This window comes from Cricetulus griseus, chromosome 6 (genome assembly GCF_003668045.3).
Source record: "Cricetulus griseus strain 17A/GY chromosome 6, alternate assembly CriGri-PICRH-1.0, whole genome shotgun sequence".
In the NCBI taxonomy this organism is placed as follows: Eukaryota; Metazoa; Chordata; class Mammalia; order Rodentia; family Cricetidae; genus Cricetulus; species Cricetulus griseus.
In genome coordinates this window covers 85,622,588-85,641,942 of record NC_048599.1, presented here as the reverse complement: position 1 = coordinate 85,641,942, position 19,355 = coordinate 85,622,588, and the positions used below count along the sequence as shown (strand labels likewise).

General features: G+C 53.0%; 1 protein-coding gene across 1 annotated transcript; it reads left to right on the top strand.

The window, feature by feature from the left end:
* Positions 1-1,668: 1,668 nt before the first annotated feature.
* On the top strand, positions 1,669-18,781 carry Mybpc3 (myosin binding protein C3). The gene is made up of 33 exons (XM_035446447.1): positions 1,669-1,711; positions 2,814-3,080; positions 3,648-3,764; positions 3,847-3,954; positions 4,045-4,193; positions 4,497-4,614; positions 5,013-5,061; positions 5,221-5,250; positions 5,407-5,460; positions 6,085-6,099; positions 6,326-6,489; positions 7,397-7,529; positions 7,767-7,769; positions 7,876-8,000; positions 8,080-8,185; positions 8,270-8,436; positions 8,760-8,925; positions 9,457-9,563; positions 9,744-9,773; positions 11,136-11,275; positions 11,481-11,561; positions 13,298-13,457; positions 13,932-14,036; positions 14,120-14,308; positions 15,193-15,327; positions 15,447-15,614; positions 16,797-16,885; positions 17,040-17,235; positions 17,423-17,562; positions 17,699-17,858; positions 17,954-18,090; positions 18,373-18,559; positions 18,741-18,781. The coding sequence occupies exons 1-33, from the start codon at positions 1,687-1,689 to the stop codon at positions 18,749-18,751; spliced, it is 3,831 nt and encodes a 1,276-aa protein (XP_035302338.1). The 5' UTR covers positions 1,669-1,686; the 3' UTR covers positions 18,752-18,781.
* Positions 18,782-19,355: the final 574 nt, after the last annotated feature.

The following is a 19,355-nucleotide window of genomic DNA, read 5'->3' as shown; positions in this document are numbered from 1 at the left end:
TAGTGTGTGTGTGTGTGTGTGTGTGTGTGTGTGTGTGTGTGTGTGTGTGTGTGTGTACCACACCATGTATATGGAGGTCAGAAGACAACTTGCAGGAGTCAGTTTGCTCCTCCCCCAGTGTATCCCAGGGATTGAACTCAGGTTATCTGGCTTGGCAACAGATACCTTTACCAACTTGAGCCATCTTTTTGGAATCTTTCAAGCATCAATTGTTTTGTTTTTTAATTTATTTAACTTTATTTTATGTGCATTGGCTTGAGGGTGTCAGATTCCCTGGAACTGGAGTTATAGGCAGCTGTGAGTTGCCATGTGAATGTTGGGAATTGAACTCAGGGCTTCTGGAAGAGCAGCCAGTGCTCTTAACAACTGAGCCATCTCCCCAGCCCCCAAGCATCAGTTTTTGAAAAACGTTTTTAGATTTTTAAAAAATATATATGACTGTTTTGCCTGCATTTATGTATGTGTACCATATATGTTTGGAAGAGGGTGTCAGGTCCCCCTGAAGCTGAAGTTACAGATGGCTGTGAGTGAGGTACCATGTGGGTGCTGGGAATGGAACCTGGATTCTCTGCAAAAGCAACAAGTGCTTTTAACTTCAGAGCCACCTCTCCAGCTCCACACCAGTTCTCTGGAAGACTTAGATAGGCACAGTGGTGTATCCTGGAATAGCAGCACTTAGGAGGTTGAGGCCGGAGGATTGTCATGAGGCCAACCTAGATTACACACACACACACACACACACACACACACACACACACACACACACGACTTAAGAGCAGGTGGTGAAACTGGGTGGAAATCATGGCTGGTAAGTTTCTATTATATAGAAAATGCTTATGCATGGCCCCCCTCACTTGTGAAGATAAACAATCTGTTCTACTAGTGTTGCTTGATGGGGACCCCCATAATTTACTTTTTTTCTGTAACACCTGATGAACCTGATGTGAATAAGGGTCCAGTCACCGGGCAAGAACTGTGGGAGTTGGATGGGAGATGGGGAGATTCAGAATATTCCACCACTAATCTTTGGTTAGCCTTGTGACTTTAGTGAGAGTTAGCTCTGCTTCTGTCTTGTACTTTGGAGTACTTTTAGAGATTCTTTTCCATGCCCTTACCTGCAGTTTCACCTAGCACTTCCCTTGTGGTGGTACTCTCAGCTTTGTCTCCTCCCTGACTGACTCTAGACTAAGCCTACACTGGATTCCATGGTCCAAGGCCAGGCCCTACCCCTTGTGGTGCAGCAATGTATATCGAGGTTCTGCTAATCAAAAGAACTTTAGTACCTAGCCCGAAATCCCCCCCTCCCCCAGCACATGTGCCCTTGACCCTCTAGCTGTGGGTGACACAGGCCAAGAGCACATCTACAGTGTAGTTTTCTGCTGGATGGATACACAGACAAGGTGAGGCTATCCCTGAGGTCCACAGAGGGTTGGAAGGGTGAAGCCATCCAATCATGCTGGGGGAGGGGAGGGAAAGGAGAAGCCAGAGGACCAAGTGGCTCTATCTTCTCCATGGAGATACCTCAGCTGGATGGAATTTGTCTATATTTAGCAGGTGGCTGGCAGGAGGCAGATAAGCAGGAATGGGGAAGGGGGCGGTTCTCATAAATAGTGAGAACACAGGACACTGTTCAGTTCCTCCTTGGGTGGCCTTACCTGCTGGGTGCCTGGTGTGACCATCCTCAAGATGCCTGAGCCAGCGAAGAAAGCAGGTAGCTCCATGCACGGGTTTGGGTCTGAATCCTGCGCAGTGGGTGAACACAGCTTGGGGACAGGGCTAGGATGATGACGATGAGGCCTCTAGGTCCCAAGAACGGACAGAATAGTCTTCTTTGGTCTCTATTTGTTTCTCAGCTTCTTTCCCCAACCCTCCCATGCCGGGGCCACTGAGAGGTAATTTCCCTAAGTTAGGAAGGACCCAGATCAACAACACATTCTTTTTTTTTTTTCTGGTTTTTTGAGACAGGGTTTCACTGTGTAGTTTTGGAGCCTATCCTGGCACTGGCTCTGTAGATCACAGAGATCAGCCTGCCTCTGCCTCCCAAGTGCTGGGATTAAAGGCATTCGCCACCAAAACCTGGCTCAACAACACATTTTATCTTGACCCATTTCTTCTTCAGCCAGGGTCCTCACTTCAGGGAGCCCAAATTCAGGCTGCCATGGAGCCAGCTCACTGAGTCCCTCAGTACCTTCTGGGCTCAGTTTATAAATGTACAGTGTTGGGGGGGCGGTGATCCTTTCCAACATTGTCTGTCACTTGAGCCTGAACCCTAGGTATGAATGCCTGACTCCAGATGTAGGGGGACATTTCCTTTTCTCTGGAAAAGAACAGGTGAAAAACAGAGAAACTGTAGCCCAGTGCCTGGTCAGGCCTGCGCCCTTGCAGAGGTCATTGGGGGCAGGGATCCAACCCCCACCACCAGCCCCCTGCTGCTCCTAGGCTAGCATTATCTCAGTTGCTCGTTCTTAGTCTGAAGGCCTCAGAGGACAAATTTAGCTATATTCCAAGTAGGCAGAGTGCAGGGGAGGGGAGTGGGGGGTGGAAGTGTCTGCCAAGGGCCCCATGGTGGGAGAGGGGGCTGGGCTTACCACCGGTGTTCCCAGACGGGAGGGAGAGGATCCAAAGTAGGAATGTCCTGTGTGGTTAAGACCACAGACTTGGCTTACATCTCCTCACCTGAGAAATAACTCTGTAGAATCTTTGGAGCATTACTGAAAGGCTCGGAGTGTTCTTACCACGGTCTTTTTGAGGTAGGGTGGCAGGGATGGGCTACCAGGGAACTCAGTCCCCTCAGTCTCCATCCGGCTCTTCAGTGTCAGCCTTCAACAAGAAGCCGCGGTCAGTGGAGGTGACAGCAGGCAGTGCTGCCGTGTTCGAGGCTGAGACGGAGCGCGCAGGTGTGAAAGTGCGGTGGCAGCGGGACGGCAGTGACATCGGTGCCAGTGACAAGTATGGTTTGGCGGCAGAGGGCAAGCGGCACACGCTGACAGTGCGAGATGTGGGCCCTGCGGACCAGGGTTCCTATGCGGTCATTGCAGGCTCCTCAAAGGTCAAGTTTGACCTCAAGGTCACAGAGGCAGGTAAGAGCTTGCTGACCCTTCCCCCAGGGCTCCAACTGCAGCTGGAGCCCTGAGCAGGGAACAGACTCTGGGTGCTCACCTTTGCCCTGGCCATTCTGTAAGCTGAAAATGCCCCTTATTCCCCTCTTCTGCACCAAGATCTCTCTATGCAGCCCGTTCTGAATCGTGGAGGTGGGAAAACGTAAGGGTGACCTGGAAAGAGTCCTCTCTGGTAGCAGACCCACAGTGATGGTCACACCCAGATAAGGACTTTGCTAGCTACGTGCATTGGCAGGGAATCCTAAGAGCCTGGTTGTGGGTGCTGGGTCAAGGCCAGAGCCTGGAAGAGGACAGCAGATGGAGCTCAGAGCTATTCAGAGCAGAAATCTGGAGCAGGTGAACTGTGAGGGTGAGAGAAGGAGATGCAGGCCAGCACCTCTTCTCGGTAGGAGCCCAGTGGCGCGGAGCAATTGGGACAGTGCCACACAAGTGAGATGCATCTTAGGCCCCGTGGGACACAGGTCTGACGTCTGAGAGAGGGTGTGTATGGGGTCTCTGATTAGAAACTGTGCCACGCCCCCACCTCAGCCCCTCCGGAGAAGGCCGAGCTTGCAGTTACTCCCACCCCTGCGGAGGCCCCTGGAGCCCCCAGAGAAGTTCCAGTTCCAGCCTCTGAGTTGGAAGAAAACATCCCAAATCCTGAAGGTGAAAGGTGCTGGGCAATGCGGGACAGGCCAGTGGGAGGAGGGTGTGTCCCGGGATGGGTCTCAAAAGCCTTCTTTCTCAGGGTCAGTCTCAGAAACCTCGGAAGACTCAGCCCCAGGGAGTCAGGGAGCCCCTGATGACCCTATTGGCCTTTTTCTGATGCGGCCACAGGATGGCGAGGTGACTGTGGGTGAGTGGAGGCTTCTGTGCTCAGGGGTGTTATGGCAAGGAAGCCCCAGAGCACCCCAAGTGCAGCCTGTCTGTCGCCTCTCTCCTACAGGTGGCAGCATTGTCTTTTCAGCCCGTGTGGCTGGGGCCAGCCTCCTGAAACCGCCAGTGGTCAAGTGGTTCAAGGGCAAGTGGGTAGACCTGAGCAGCAAGGTGGGCCAGCACCTGCAACTGCATGACAGTTACGACCGAGCCAGCAAGGTAGGGCACCTGGCCAGGGACAGGGGGAGCTCTGGAGTGCAAGGCATAGGAGGCTGCAATACAGGGAAGCAGGGCAGGGCTCGACCCGCTGTACACTGTACAAGACAGCTCTCAAGTCGGCCATCTCCCTGGAATTTTATCACGGTCGTGCCTGTAAGTGCCAGTCGTGGGTCTCAAGAGATGGATCCTTTCTGTAATTATACAAAAGCTCTGTATGTGTTAACCCTGAGCGGTGAGCACTTCCATTTTCTTTAGCAATGTAGGGCCTCTTCTGCCCCAACTTCCTTCATCCCCTGCCCACAGGTATACCTGTTTGAGCTGCACATCACAGATGCTCAGACCACTTCTGCTGGGGGCTACCGCTGTGAGGTGTCTACCAAGGACAAATTTGACAGCTGTAACTTCAACCTCACTGTCCATGGTGAGAGAGAGGCCCTGGTGTCTGATCTGGTCTTGTAGTCTTCATGGGTCCTGGTCTCTTGGGCTTGTCTATCTCCCAACACTAAAGAGGCTGACTAGCCATGGCTAGCAGAGCTGACCACATGTCCTGTGCCAATCACCTGGGGTGTGAAAGAAATCCATGCTTTCAGGGTTGTGGGAGGTTTAGATGCAAATCAAGGGTGGGGCTGTGCTTCAGGTGTCTGTGTGCCTGCTGACAGTTTAAATGTGAACTGGAAGGTGTGGGGAAGGCTGCCGCTGGAAAGGTTGGGATGATAAACTTGCCCGTGCCGCTGGACACGGACCCTGGGACAAATTGAGAAGGTGGGGTCCTGTAGTCCCCTCCAAGCAACCCCATCATTTCATTCTCTTTGTAAACAGAGGCCATGGGTTCTGGAGACTTGGACCTCAGATCAGCTTTCCGCCGCACGTGAGTGCCTCTCTTTCCTTAGGACTTGGGGAGGCCAGTGTGAGAGGCCGAGGCCCCTTGAAGTTTTACACAGGGACATGTGGGGGTCAGAGCTGACATCTGTGAGGGGCAGGGACAAACCAGCTCCTGGGTCGTTGAAGACACTGTCTAACCCCACAGGAGCTTGGCTGGAGCAGGTCGGCGAACCAGGTACCCTTTGTTGTCCTCATCTGTCCTATACACAGACTCCAGGTGTATCTGTGATGGGTGGGAGCCCTATTTGGCTGTGTCCCTTCCTCCTACCCCATCCCACCCCTAAGCCCTTATAGCTATCCAGAGAAGCCTCATGGGGTCCCTTTTCCATAGTGACAGCCATGAAGACACTGGGACTCTGGACTTCAGTTCCCTGCTGAAGAAGAGGTGAGTCCTTGGGTCACACCTTCAAGGGCAGAGAGTAAGACATGGCATTGAGATTTCCCAGTTACGTGGCCCTGCACAAGATGAAACTGGTTTCCTAGTCAAGTGGAAGGACCCCATTGTGGAAAGGAGTTTTGACCTGACACCCATCCTCAGTGTACCACTCAAAGCCCCATATAGTCTACAGTAGATCATTTCTGTAGACTCAGAGGACCCCAAGATGTTGGAAGAGGACCCCCAAAGCTGCAGCCCAGCCCCCTGACTTCATTTCTTTTTCTGTCCTCTCTTGCCCTCTCTCCCTATCTACCCTTCATGGCTACTGCTGCTGCTCCTGCCCAGAGAGTAAGGAATGGGTTTGGGGAGCTCTGGGGTAAGAGGATGTTGGCTTTAGGGATGTACACACCCTTTCTTCTGGGGTTTGGTGAAACACACACCTCAGGGTGACACTCCTGAGGCTTGGGTGGCCCCCACACTCTGCCAGATAGTAAGAAGAATGGGAGCCCTGCCCTGAAAAGCAGGGCACAGTATCAGGAAGAGGGAGGAAGTGAGGGCCCTGGGAAGGACCCCAGTCTTGGTAGGAGGTGGCCAGACTTCTAATGTGTCCCTGTCTTTCTTCTTCATCTGGAGCAGCAGTTTCCGGAGGTGAGTGCCTTGGCAACTTCAGGGCCCTCCCTAGTTCAACTCCCAAAACCCCTTGGCCTGTAGACTGGGAGGAAGGGGATGAAAAAGAAGGGAAGGGAGGGGGAGGGAGAGCGAGGAGGAAGGGAAGGGGGCAGAGGCAGGCCCTAACCCTGTGCCCAGGATCCCCCACCCCAGGAAGGGACAAGGAGGGACCTCATTGAGCTTCCCAGTGGGCTGTGGGGCACAGGGACTCGAAACTGGAGGCACCTGCTGAGGAGGACGTGTGGGAGATCCTGAGACAGGCACCGCCATCAGAATATGAGCGCATCGCCTTCCAGCATGGAGTCACAGATCTTCGAGGCATGCTGAAGAGGCTCAAGGGCATGAAGCATGACGAAAAGAAGAGCACAGGTTAGCCCTTCCCATTCATGGGAAAGGAGATGGTGCCAGCTAGCTCCCGACACAGGACAATTGCTGGGCCAGAGAGTGTCACACAAAAGCCTGCAGGGTAGGCAGAGGGAGCCCTTGGGGACCAGACAAAGAGTAGTTAGTGGTAGTAAAAAGAGCTAATTAATAGTTAAGCAAAGTACAGCATGCTTTACATAATTACCTAATTTAATTCTCCCAACAGCACCACCATTCAGGGAGTATTATGAGTTCACTTTGGCAAGGGAGAAAACTGAGGCACAAAAACCTAAGGAACTCCCTCAAAGCCCCAGAGCACTGGGCACCAGCGCTCCTCTGCAGTAGTCTCTAGGCCTAGCCTGATGATGTGAGGGCTGTGAGCCCTCACAGCCTTCAGCTGTAGCTCTGTTTTTGCCAACGTGGCTGCAAGGGGAGGCATTTGTGAGGTGGGCCTGGACTCCAGACTCCTCCTTACCACAGTGGAGCTATGGCCTTAGGTCATTCACCACATCTCCCCTGCAAACATGAGACCTATGACAATGGCCTTGAGGACTGGCCAGTGACAGCACTGAGAGAGGGAAGCTGGTAGGGATGTTAATAAGGCTTGTCACCTTCTTAGTTCTAGTGACAAGCTTCCATCTTACAGGACGCCTCTAACCCTACCCAAGAGCTGAGCAGTTAGAAAGAACCTGAAGGAAGGCAGGGAGGAGACAGACAAAGGGATGGGCAGACACATAACAGAGATGAAAGACAGGGACATCACAGGAACCCAGAGGGTGTGGCAGGGTGAGGGAGATGCAGGCAGCTGCTGTGGCCACTGTGGCTGGTACCTGGGGGAAAGTGCGGGCACTGGGGAGTGGCTGGGCGTGGCTGGGGGCACCTGGGGGAGGCTGGGCTGAGGTGTGGTGTTCAGCTTTTCAGAAGAAGCTGGAGCCTGCCTACCAGGTGAACAAGGGCCACAAGATCCGACTTACTGTGGAACTGGCTGACCCGGATGCTGAGGTCAAGTGGCTGAAAAATGGACAGGAGATCCAGATGAGTGGCAGGTGTGGTGGGGGAGGGGCGGAGTCTGGGACACTGGGGTTAGAGCTCAGCTGCACTGCCCTGTCTCTTTTTGTGAGATCTCCCTGACTCTGGTTCCTGGCTCCCATTTGTATCTTCCCCCATTCCCTCTCCACCCTCAGGTTCTAATCCCAGGACATTTGACCTAACCTATCTTTCTTTCTCTCTATATATCACTTCCTTCTATGTGGAACACTGCAATGGCTCCTTCTGTTCCATAGCAAGTAAGTCTCCTTCTTGACAGCTTGAAGCAGGCATGAGGTTTGTGAAGGGCACCAAGCCCCAGAGGCATTTCCATGGCCCTCCTGATATGCTCTGTGCCCTGCCCAGGTACATCTTCGAGTCCATCGGGACCAAGCGCACCCTGACCATCAGCCAATGCTCACTGGCTGATGACGCAGCCTACCAATGTGTCGTGGGGGGAGAGAAATGCAGCACAGAGCTCTTCGTCAAAGGTGGGTCCAGGACCAGGGGCACCCTGGGAGCACAAAAGGCCACAGGGAAACAGCCCTCGTGTTGTTCCTCACTGCACAGAGCCCCCAGTGTTGATCACACGGTCTCTGGAAGACCAGCTGGTGATGGTGGGACAGCGTGTGGAGTTTGAGTGTGAGGTATCGGAAGAAGGAGCCCAAGTCAAATGGTGAGTGCAGGAGCGTGGGGGTGTGAGGCAGGGCTGGAGGATGGGGACATCTGCCCCGAAGAGACATCGTCCCATGTCTGGTAGGCTGAAGGATGGGGTGGAGCTGACCCGTGAGGAGACCTTCAAATACCGGTTCAAGAAGGATGGGAGGAAACACCACCTGATCATCAACGAGGCAACGCTGGAGGACGCGGGACACTACGCAGTACGCACAAGCGGGGGCCAGGCGCTGGCTGAGCTCATCGTGCAAGGTGAGGGCCCCCAGCCCAAGTCCGACTGGCCACATGGAGGGAAGAGGCTTTGGGCCAGTCTATGATACCCCAAACCCCATCTTCTTATCTGTAAAATGTGTGCGCTGAAATGAGCACTACAGAGTGTGTGTATGGGGGTCAGGTGGGCCTGGTCAGTGTCACCCCTGGACCCGAGTTTAAGCATACATGTATGTCACACAAATGCACATACCCGACCAGATGCTGCACACCACTGCCTGCGAGCCCACGTGTTCCCGCAAAGCACAAAGGTCCACACCACATGCACAGTCTTCCTTAGCTCATAGGCTCTGTCCATCCCCTAGAGAAGAAACTGGAGGTATACCAAAGCATCGCAGACCTGGCAGTGGGAGCCAAGGACCAGGCTGTGTTTAAGTGTGAGGTTTCAGACGAGAACGTGCGTGGCGTGTGGCTGAAGAACGGGAAGGAGCTGGTGCCTGACAGCCGCATAAAGGTGTCTCATATAGGGCGGTGAGTGAAGAGGAGGCTGCAGAGGGAGGCAGACAGTTCATGGTGGAGAGAGAAAGAAAAGGAAGACAAAATTACAGAGGACACACATGAGAGGGAGCCATAGAGGGCACAGGTACAGAGGCAAAGGGTGTGAGAAACACACAGGGTCAGGTGCCCTGCCATTGCCCCAGCTGTGACAAGACCAGGCAGGAGGCCACTGAGGAGGTGGCGCTGGCTCACCCCGGAGCCTCTGGGGGCCGTGCTGGGCTCCAGTTCACAGAGATTACCCAGATCAGCATTTGCCTGTCTCCAAGCCCCCCCCCCCCGCCATGGGGATGCCCTCGTGCAGACATCACTTCTGCACTGCTGACCTCAGAGAGCACATGAGGGAGCCAGAACACATGAAACCACAGGGAGAAAACTCATTTTAAAATGTCAGGACATCAAGGAGCTAAGGGTAAGACACAGTCCCCTGTAGTTGGAGGTGTGTGGAGAGAGAGGTCAGGGCTGTGTGACCCAGTAGGGGTTCTTTGAGTTTTTACTGCCTTTCAGGGTCCACAAACTGACCATTGACGACGTCACACCTGCTGACGAGGCTGACTACAGCTTTGTGCCTGAAGGATTTGCCTGCAACCTGTCTGCCAAGCTCCATTTCATGGGTGAGCTAGAACTGTGTGTATGCATGCATATGTGTGTGTGTTCGTGTGTGTGTGTGTGTGTGTGTGTGTGTGTGTGTGTGTGTGTGTGTGTATACTCATGCACAGCTGGGGGCAAGCCCAGGGTGCCCTATGGTTGGGCCCTCCTTTCTCTTAGTGTTCCTTGCTTTTCTTCTCTTGCAGAGGTCAAGATTGACTTTGTGCCCAGGCAGGGTGAGTCTCGGGACCCTTTTGTGCCATCTCAGCTTTGTCTCCTTCCCCACATCCCAGCCCAGCCAAACCCCAGACACAGGGATGGCAAAGACCTTGGAATAAGACCTCAGACCTATGTCTTGGGGTTTCTATTGCTCTGACAAAATACCATGGCCCAAAAGCATCTTAGGGACCATGGCCCAAAAGCATCTTAGGGCAGGAAAGGGTTTATTGAGCTTACACTTTCAAATTGTCGTCCATCATTGAAGGAAACCAGGACAGGAGCTCAAACAGGCCAGGAACATGGAGGCAGGGGCTGATGCAGAGGGCATGGGTGCTGCCTACTGACTTGTTCCTTGTGGTTTGGTCACCCACTTTCTTATAGAACCCAGGACCTCCAGCCCAGGGAATGGCACCACCCACAATGGGCTGGGCTCTCCCCCGTCAATCACTAAGAAAATGCTCTATGGGCTGGCCCTCATGCCAATCTTATGGAGGCATTTTCTCAGTGGAGATTTCCTCTTCTCAAATGACTATAGTTTGTGTCAAGTTGACATATGTAGCCATACAACTTGACTCCACCACACATGACCATAGGATGATCATAATCTCTCTGGCCTTGAACTCTTTATGCATGTGCACGTTTATGTATGTGAGGTGAGTTTATGTGGGTGTACACATGTGTGGGGGTAATGTGGAGTTCAGATTCCACCTTGGGTACCGTTCTCACTGGGACCTGGGGCTCTGTGATTAAGTGAGGTTGGGCTGGCCATTGAGCCCCAGGAATTCACCTGTCTCCACCTCTCCAGTGCAGTATTGTATGTGCACATTGGCTTTTCTATGTGTGTTCCTGGCATTAAACTAGTCTGACTTTGCCAGCTGAGCCATTCCTTCCAGTCCTGATTAATTCAGGTCTAAAATGAGAGGTGACAGTGAGTCTTTCACAGGGATAGTGTCACCAGTGTGAGGTGGTAGCACACCTTTCCTTTGTTTTGATAACCACCCCCTCCCCCCGGCCTAGTTTTTTCCCCAAGACATGGTGGGTTTCTCTGTGTAGCCTTGGCTGTCCAAGAACTCCCTATGTAGACCAGGCTGGCTTTGAACTTAGAGATCCGCCTGCCTCTGCCTCCTGAGTACTTTGATTAAAGGTGTGTGCCACCACACCCGGCTGAGACCCTGTCTTAAAACAAAACAAAAACCCTACATGACTAACTATTCTGAAATTTGTGCTTTTTATTGTATATAAATGAAATCATAAAATGATAAAAACTAACCGGCGGAGATAGGAGCTTCCAGCACCCACCAATTGACCTGTGCACCTCCTCTGTCACATTTATGGGCCTGGACCCCTTCCTTTTCTCTGAACTCTACTCCCCCATGCAGAACCTCCCAAGATCCATTTGGACTGTCCTGGGAGCACACCAGACACCATTGTGGTTGTTGCTGGGAACAAGTTACGCCTGGATGTCCCTATTTCTGGGGACCCTGCTCCCACTGTGGTCTGGCAGAAGACTGTCACACAGGTACTGTGGTTCCTGTCTTACTTTCCCTATCTGTATGATGGATGTGTGGGACCAGATGAGTGCTAAGCTCAGCTCCATACCTCTCCCCACCCCACTCACTGGGAGCACAGAGGCCTCCACTGGCCAGAAGGCAGAGCGTGGCAGAGGCATGGAAGGAAAGCTGACTCAGCACTCTACCCCTAATTCCACTCTGTTCTCTTCCCAGGGGAAGAAGGCCCCAGCTGGGGCTCCCCCTGGTGCCCAAGAAGATGCAGATGCAGATGAAGAGTGGGTGTTCGATAAGAAGGTGAGACTGAAGTCAGGTTGTGCCTCGTGGCCCTCACTCCTTTATATATGCAGTGTCCACCCTGAAGAAGGACGTACGTAGGTAGGGAGAGGCCTGACAGACCCTGCACCAAGGTCTTGGTGTCCTTGACTTTGCTAGGAAGCCATTGTAACTGGGATGATTCCTGGATCCCTGCCTTTCTTCTTTTTATTAATAATTTTTCCTTGTTCTTGAGAATTTCATACATATATACAATGAAACATGAGCATATCCACCATTTTACCCCTCCAACTCCCATTATTCCCAACTCCTCTTTTTCTTCTTCTATACTGGGTCTCATTATGGAGTCCTGGCTGACCTGGAACTCCTTATGTGGACCAGGCTGGCCTCAAAACTCAGACATCCACTCACTTCTGCCTCAAGAGTGCTCAGATGTTTTTTCTGTGCTTTTTTTTCCCTCTAACCCACTAAGTTCAATTAGTGCTGCCAATAAACACATAGGTGTGGGGCCACCCACGGGAGCACAGGCAGCCACAGCCTATCCACAGGAGCACAGGCAGCCTACCTGCCCCCGCCCCCCCCAAGCTGGCTTCATCAAGTGCAGACAACCATAGCTGCTGAGAACTCCTGATTGCTATGGGCGGCATGGCCAGAAGATGGCGTTTCACACATTCCTCCCTATCCTCTGGCTCTTATGTTCTTTCTGCCTTGCCCGCCAAGAGGTTCCTGAGCTGTGGGAGGGGCGGCACGGTTGACAGAGATGTCTGTCTTGTTCTCAGCACTGACTCTTATGCATCTCCATCTGACTGCTTGCTGTCCGAGGCAGACAGAAGCTTCTTGACTAAGGTTGAGACTGGCCAGGTCTGTGGGTAGAAACATAAGACAATTTGACAACATGACCATTTAACAAATGACAACAGCAGGCTGGCTTAACTCTAGGGCCCATGCCCTCCTCAGCCATGGGCTTCTGACCAGCATTACAGTACCAGGCATGGCATTCCCTTCTGTGGAGCAGGCCTCATATGCTAACAGAGAGCAGCACTTACCCCAGGACAGTTGTGCTAGTGCTCCAGTGGACACTTGCCAGGCAGCTTGTTATCTTGGCATGCAGAGTCCAGTGCTGGGTAAGACCACTGGTTGCTTTCCTCCCCAACAAGCTGCACAGCACCCCTGGCTCTCTGCAGCAAGTGCAGCTGCCTGGCACAGCCCAGTCATGCCTTTTCTCCTCTGTTCCCCTGCTGGCTTTTCTGAAGGTCTTAATAGCTGGGGTCTTTCTGGAGCCTCACAATAGCTTTGTGGGGTCACCTGCTTCCCATTTGACAGACAGGAAAAGTGAGGCACACAGAATCTAGTTTCCATGATGAAACTAGATCAGTCTAAGCCCCTTGCCTGTGTCTTGCCATATTGATTTTATTTATTTATTTAGTTTGCTTGTTTGTTTTTTGAGACAGGGTTTCTCTGTATTGCTTTGGAGCCTATCCTGGAACTCACTCTGGAGACCAGGCTGGCCTCAAACTCACAGAGATGCACGTGCCTCTGCCTCCCAAGTGCTGGGATTAAAGACGTGTGCTACCAACACCCAGCACTATATTGAAAATTTTGACTAGTCACTCACACGGTGCAGTTTCCACCCGGGCTCTGCCCCCACTACTTCCAACAGACCCTGAATTGAACTCCCCTCTCATTGAAGGGCTGATGGCTACCGTACAGGTTCATGTCTGACTTGGGCCTTTTTCCCAACTCTCTCTCCTTTTCAGCTGTTGTGTGAGACTGAGGGCCGGGTCCGTGTGGAGACCACTAAGGACCGCAGTGTCTTCACGGTTGAAGGAGCAGAGAAGGAAGATGAAGGTGTCTACACTGTCACAGTAAAGAACCCCGTGGGCGAGGACCAGGTCAACCTCACAGTCAAGGTCATCGGTGAGGCAACTGGAGGTCCAGGCTGGAGAACACAGGACACCAGGGAGGGTCCATCCATTCACTCACTTACTCAACAGTTATCACAGGGCACTCTAAAGCAGGCCATGGTGATGACTGGAACCTTTTTTATGCCTGAGAGGAGCCCTGCTTGAAGGGGAGATGGGTGTGTAGAAATGTCACTATCTGTGACATTGATAGTTCTCTGGGAGAAATGGCGTGGGGCAATCACTGTGTTCTGGAGGGCTGAGTGGGGTCAGAAGGATGTAGCCGATCGCAGCTGATACACGAGGTGAAAACAGACAGTGTGGAGCCATAAGTGGTAAGATGGTAGCATGATAGATTCTGCATTGCTTTGACTCTGGCGGTGGTGGGAGCAGATGGCTGTTACTGGTTGGGGTGGCGAGAAGAAGAGGTGAGCAATGTTGTTAGACCCTGAGCTGGACATAGCTGACACAGTGTCTCTTCCTCGTCAAGATGTGCCAGACGCTCCTGCAGCCCCCAAGGTCAGCAATGTGGGCGAGGACTCCTGCACTGTGCGGTGGGAGCCACCTGCCTACGACGGTGGACAGCCGGTCCTGGGTGAGTGCCAGGGCATGCAGACAAGCGTAGGCAGCTGTCACCTAGTGACTGGGCACAGACCCAGCTCTCATCTCCTCTCTCAGGATACATCCTGGAGCGCAAGAAGAAGAAGAGCTATAGGTGGATGAGGCTCAACTTTGATTTGCTGCGGGAGCTGAGCCACGAGGCGAGGCGCATGATCGAGGGTGTAGCCTATGAGATGCGTGTCTACGCAGTCAATGCCGTGGGGATGTCCAGACCCAGCCCTGCCTCTCAGCCCTTCATGCCTATTGGTGAATATGGTTGACTCCCAGAACTCCTGGGCCACGGGAGCAAATGGTAGCAGCCTTGAAGCTGATAGGTGGCCTCTGCATCAGGCCTCTGCATGCCTGGGTTCTGGTGCTGTCAGGGGTAACCTACCTTGTCCCACAGATGAGGAAACTCAGGCTGAACAAGTTAAATGGCCTCAGGGTCACCTCACTGATAGGACGGACACTCTGGTGAACACTAGTCCCATTCCTTCACAATTGAGACGGGATTTTACTTATGTAGCTCTGGCTGGCCTGGAACTCTCTATGTAGACCAAGCTGGCTTCAAACTCAGAAATCCACCTGCCCCTGCCTTCTGAGTGCTGTGATTAGAGTTGTGTGCTCCCTGCCCCAGAGGTCACAAGAGGGCAGCAGATTCCCTAGAACTGGAGTTACAGGAAATTGTACGCCACCATGTCGGGGCTGGGAACTGAACCTGAGTCCTCTGCAAGAGTCATTGCACCAGCTCCCAGCCTTCTTCCCTTTTTTTCAAGGAACTACTTTCTGGTTTGTGCGACTCACCTAATCACACATTGCCAGGATATTCCCACATTTCATGCTGGCTTTTGGCTTTCTTACACTTCTTGAGCTTCCTACGCCAATAGGCGAGTCTTTTCTGCATCCTTGTGTTCTCTTGGCTCCTTTCCTTTTTTGGGGGGGGAGGGTCCCTGCTTTGTAACTGCTCTTGTTACAAAGTCAATCCAGAGACATGTCTTTTAATGCAGGCCAAATGTTCCTGGACACACTTGGAAGCCAGCAGAGGGGAAGTCCTTCCTATGAGAGCAGCAAAACCTGAGGTCCTGGTCCTGAGTGGCAGCTTCCTTGCATGGTGCGGTCTCACTCAGACCCTCTCTTCCTGTCTCTGTCAGGCCCCCCTGGTGAACCAACCCACCTGACTGTGGAGGATGTGTCTGACACCACAGTCTCACTCAAGTGGCGGCCCCCGGAGCGCGTGGGTGCAGGTGGCATGGACGGCTACAGTGTGGAGTACTGCCAGGAAGGCTGTGAGTACCCCGTCTCTGGGCCAACCCCAGCACCCTGCTGGACCCTGGGAAGCCCTCAGAAGGGGAGAGTGAGGTGAGCTGTGATCTTTTGACTTTCTCTCATCTATCCCCACAACCAGCTTCTGAGTGGGTGGCTGCTCTTCAGGGGCTGACGGAGCGCACTTCGCTACTGGTGAAGGATCTGCCCACTGGGGCACGGCTGCAGTTCCGAGTGAGGGCACACAACGTGGCAGGGCCCGGAGCCCCTGTCATCACCAAGGAGCCTGTGACAGTGCAGGAGATACTTCGTGAGTACCCTTCTGCTATGAGACCTGCCACTGGCCACCCGTTCCCAATCAAGGAGACCCTGTCAGAGGCATGGGCCTCAGTGGGCACAGGCAGGGGCAGGGACAGAGGCAGAAGGGACTAGGGCCTTCATCTATGCCTTGGGCCTTTGGTTTTCCCAACAGCCCCTAGTTCTGGACCAAGGAGAATACAGGCCATGGCTTCCATGTTCTTCTGTGTCTCACTCAGCTCCAGCACATAGGTAGTGTCTACAGAACTGAACAGTGAGGCTTCTCGGGGGCCATTCAGAGTGATCTGGGATCCACTTCTCCTTCTTCTGTTGTTGTTTTGTTGTTGTTTGAGACAGGGTCACTCTGTGTAGTCCTGGCTGTTCTGTAACTTGTAGACCAAGCAGGCTGGTCTCAAACTTACAGACTGCCTTTGCCTCTGGGATTAAAGGTGTGTCATTTGACCTGGCTCATTCTTCTGTTCCTTACCTCAACAAAAGTAGAAGGGTTGGTTCTCCAGGTTGGAAAAAGCAACAAGTTTAAACAGTACTGGGCAGAGGGTCCAAAAGCCTAGAATTATACCCTTAACTTATAAGATGTGTGCCTCCAAGTAAGTTTCTTACCCTCTTGAATAAGTCTGGGCATGGTGGCATATGCTTGTAATCCTGGCACTTGGAGGTGGAGGCAGGAGGATGAGGGGCTTATGACAAGTCTAGGCTTTATGAACTCAAAAAACAAAGCAAGGGGCTGGAGAGATGTTTTAACAGTTAAGAGCACTTGCTGTTCTTGTGGAGGACCAGGGCTTGGTCTCTAGAACCCATATGCGTGGCTCATAGCCATTCATAACTCCAGTTCCAAGGGACTCAATGCCTTTTTCTGACCCCTGCAAACACTAGGCACATACACGGTGCACATGTACACATGCAGACAATATGCTCATACACATAAATAAAACTGAAAAGATGAAAACCACATGCATATAACAAAACAAAATGCTAGAACTATCCGGAGGCTCAGCAGACAGCATCTAGTGCTGAGCACCCTGGAATTGATGGGAGTTAAAAGAGCCAGGCCCAGGGCAGCTTTCTTCTCAGCTACAGTGCTCTGGGCCCTACCTCAAGAGAGAATGGACCTGGGGTTCTTTAGGGCTGGGGCTACAGAAGGGCCCTTGTTAAACTGCCCCTTTTCGACCCACAGAACGACCACGGCTCCAACTGCCCAGGCACCTGCGCCAGACCATTCAGAAGAAGGTGGGGGAGCCCGTGAATCTTCTCATCCCTTTCCAGGTAGGTTGCTCCCTTCCCTGCCCCAAGGGAGAAACCACATGGAAGGATCTCATGGGGGCTGTGTACACTGAGGCTTCAGTCCCACATGTAGCCGGTGTAGTGCTAGCCCTTGCAGAGAGACAAGCTCAGGGCTGGACTGGTCATCCTCCCTCAGGGCAAACCCCGGCCTCAAGTGACCTGGACCAAAGAGGGGCATCCCCTGGCAGGTGATGAGGTGAGCATCCGAAACAGCCCCACGGACACCATCTTGTTCATCCGGTCTGCCCACCGCACCCACTCAGGCACCTACCAGGTGACAGTTCGAATTGAGAACATGGAGGACAAGGCCACACTGGTCCTACAGATTGTGGGTATGTAGCCCTGGAGCCTCCCTGCCAGCACAATTGTGTTCTGATCTTGAGCCTGGGAACCCAGCTCAGAGGCCCTGCAGAAGGTGGCTGGCATGGGGAGGAGGGCTTCCTATACACTAGCATCCCCCTGCTTCTGCTCAGGTAGTTTCAGAATGTGCAGTAATCCAATCAGATCTGTCTCCTGCAGACAAGCCAAGTCCTCCCCAGGATATCCGGATCATTGAGACTTGGGGTTTCAATGTGGCTCTGGAGTGGAAGCCACCCCAAGATGATGGCAATACAGAAATCTGGGGTTACACTGTACAGAAAGCTGACAAGAAGACCATGGTGAGCCTGGGGTCCTGGGCCTCCTGTTGCTTAACGCATTAATCTGGTTTCCTCCACAGCAGGGGTGTAGGCACAATGGGTGCCCAAGAAAGGCAAAGGTCCCTCAAAGAGTCCTCCCCTCCTTTACATCCTCCAGGAGTGGTTCACTGTTTTGGAGCATTACCGTCGCACTCACTGTGTGGTATCAGAGCTCATCATTGGCAACGGCTACTACTTCCGGGTCTTCAGCCATAACATGGTGGGCTCCAGTGACAAAGCCGCTGCCACCAAGGAGCCTGTCTTTATTCCAAGACCAGGTGACGCACCCTCACTCCCACTGTGGGGAAGCTGGGGAAGGGAAGGGAGCCTGGCTGGGAGTGACCTTCCTAATACGGAGACTTGTCACCAACAGGCATCACATATGAGCCACCCAAGTACAAGGCCCTGGACTTCTCTGAGGCCCCAAGCTTCACCCAGCCCTTGGCAAACCGCTCCATCATTGCAGGCTATAATGCTGTCCTCTGCTGTGCTGTCCGGGGTAGTCCCAAGGTAGGAACTCAAGGTGCTGGGCTAGACTGACAGAAGGCTGGTGTCCTAGGCTCCCTTCGGGTAGTCCTCTCCCTTGTCTATTGTCTTTGCTCCATCTTTGGGTATCTTCTAGTCTTCCCCCTGAACTGGGCCTAAGCCCTCATTGTCAGCTCTATGTTCATTCTCACCCTTGGGCTGAGTCTGTGCTCCAATGGGAACTCGGACTTGTACCCCTGAATTCCCACCAACTCCCCCATCACCCGCTACGCTTTCCTTCTCTCCCTCTTTTTACTTGATGTACAGCCCAAGATTTCCTGGTTCAAGAATGGACTGGACCTGGGGGAAGATGCTCGCTTCCGCATGTTCAGCAAGCAGGGAGTACTGACCCTGGAAATCAGAAAGCCCTGTCCCTATGATGGGGGTGTCTATGTCTGCAGGGCCACCAACCTGCAGGGCGAGGCGCAGTGTGAGTGCCGTCTGGAGGTGCGAGGTGAGAAGCCTGCTGGGCCAGGGCTTGGGAGAGAGCAGGGCAGTGCAGGGACCCTGGGCTGGGCTCTGCTGTCCTAGCTCCAGCTGTACCTCTGGCTGCTAGAGCACTGGCCCTGGCATGGTCAGTGGAGCCTGGCTTCCGGAAGACTGGAAAGACACATGCTTGTCTCCTTCCCTTACAGTTCCTCAGTGACCTGGATGGCTCCCCAGAGATGACTAGGTATGTATTCCAGCCCACCTGAGACCCAGCGCCTAGGTTGGCTATCAGGAAACGGGAGTACAGGGGGCCTCAGTTCACTCACAAGGCAGCCTGTGTCACAGGTACAAATGGATGCCAGCCCATGGACCAGAAGTCCAGAAGGGAGTTGGAGGAGCAGCCCTTTCTGCTACTGCATGTGTTGTGTGTGCTCATCATAGGCTGGGAAGGACTGGTCACAGCTACACCAGGCAGGTCTGGTGGGCTCTGCAGAAACTGACTTCACAGCTCCTAAGGAGTGCTGTTAACTTTGGGGGCATACAGTGTGTGGTCTTCAGAAATGGTGACTCGGCACAGGCCCTTCTGGCTGGCTCATTATGTAAGGCAATAAAAGATCAACGCAGTCAAGGAGGGCTGATGCTTCCTATCTAACGTGTTCATCACCACAGGAAACTACGCAGGCATTTGCTTGATCTTGGCAGGCATGCCATTTTCCAAATCAGTGTCCTGTATTTGTGAGACATTAATTGGCACTACAAAGGGTGTCAGTCTCCCCTCCATCCCCACCCACCCCCATATTCATTCTTCAGGTGAGGAAAGT

Bases quoted from the DNA above. Each gene is read 5' to 3' on its own strand.
- Mybpc3 (XM_035446447.1), top strand. From the start codon at position 1,687: ATGCCTGAGCCAGCGAAGAAAGCAG. The intron at 4,194-4,496 runs GTAGGGCACCTG...CCCTGCCCACAG, and splicing joins GTTACGACCGAGCCAGCAAG to GTATACCTGTTTGAGCTGCA. The intron at 9,774-11,135 runs GTGAGTCTCGGG...TCCCCCATGCAG, and splicing joins TGACTTTGTGCCCAGGCAGG to AACCTCCCAAGATCCATTTG.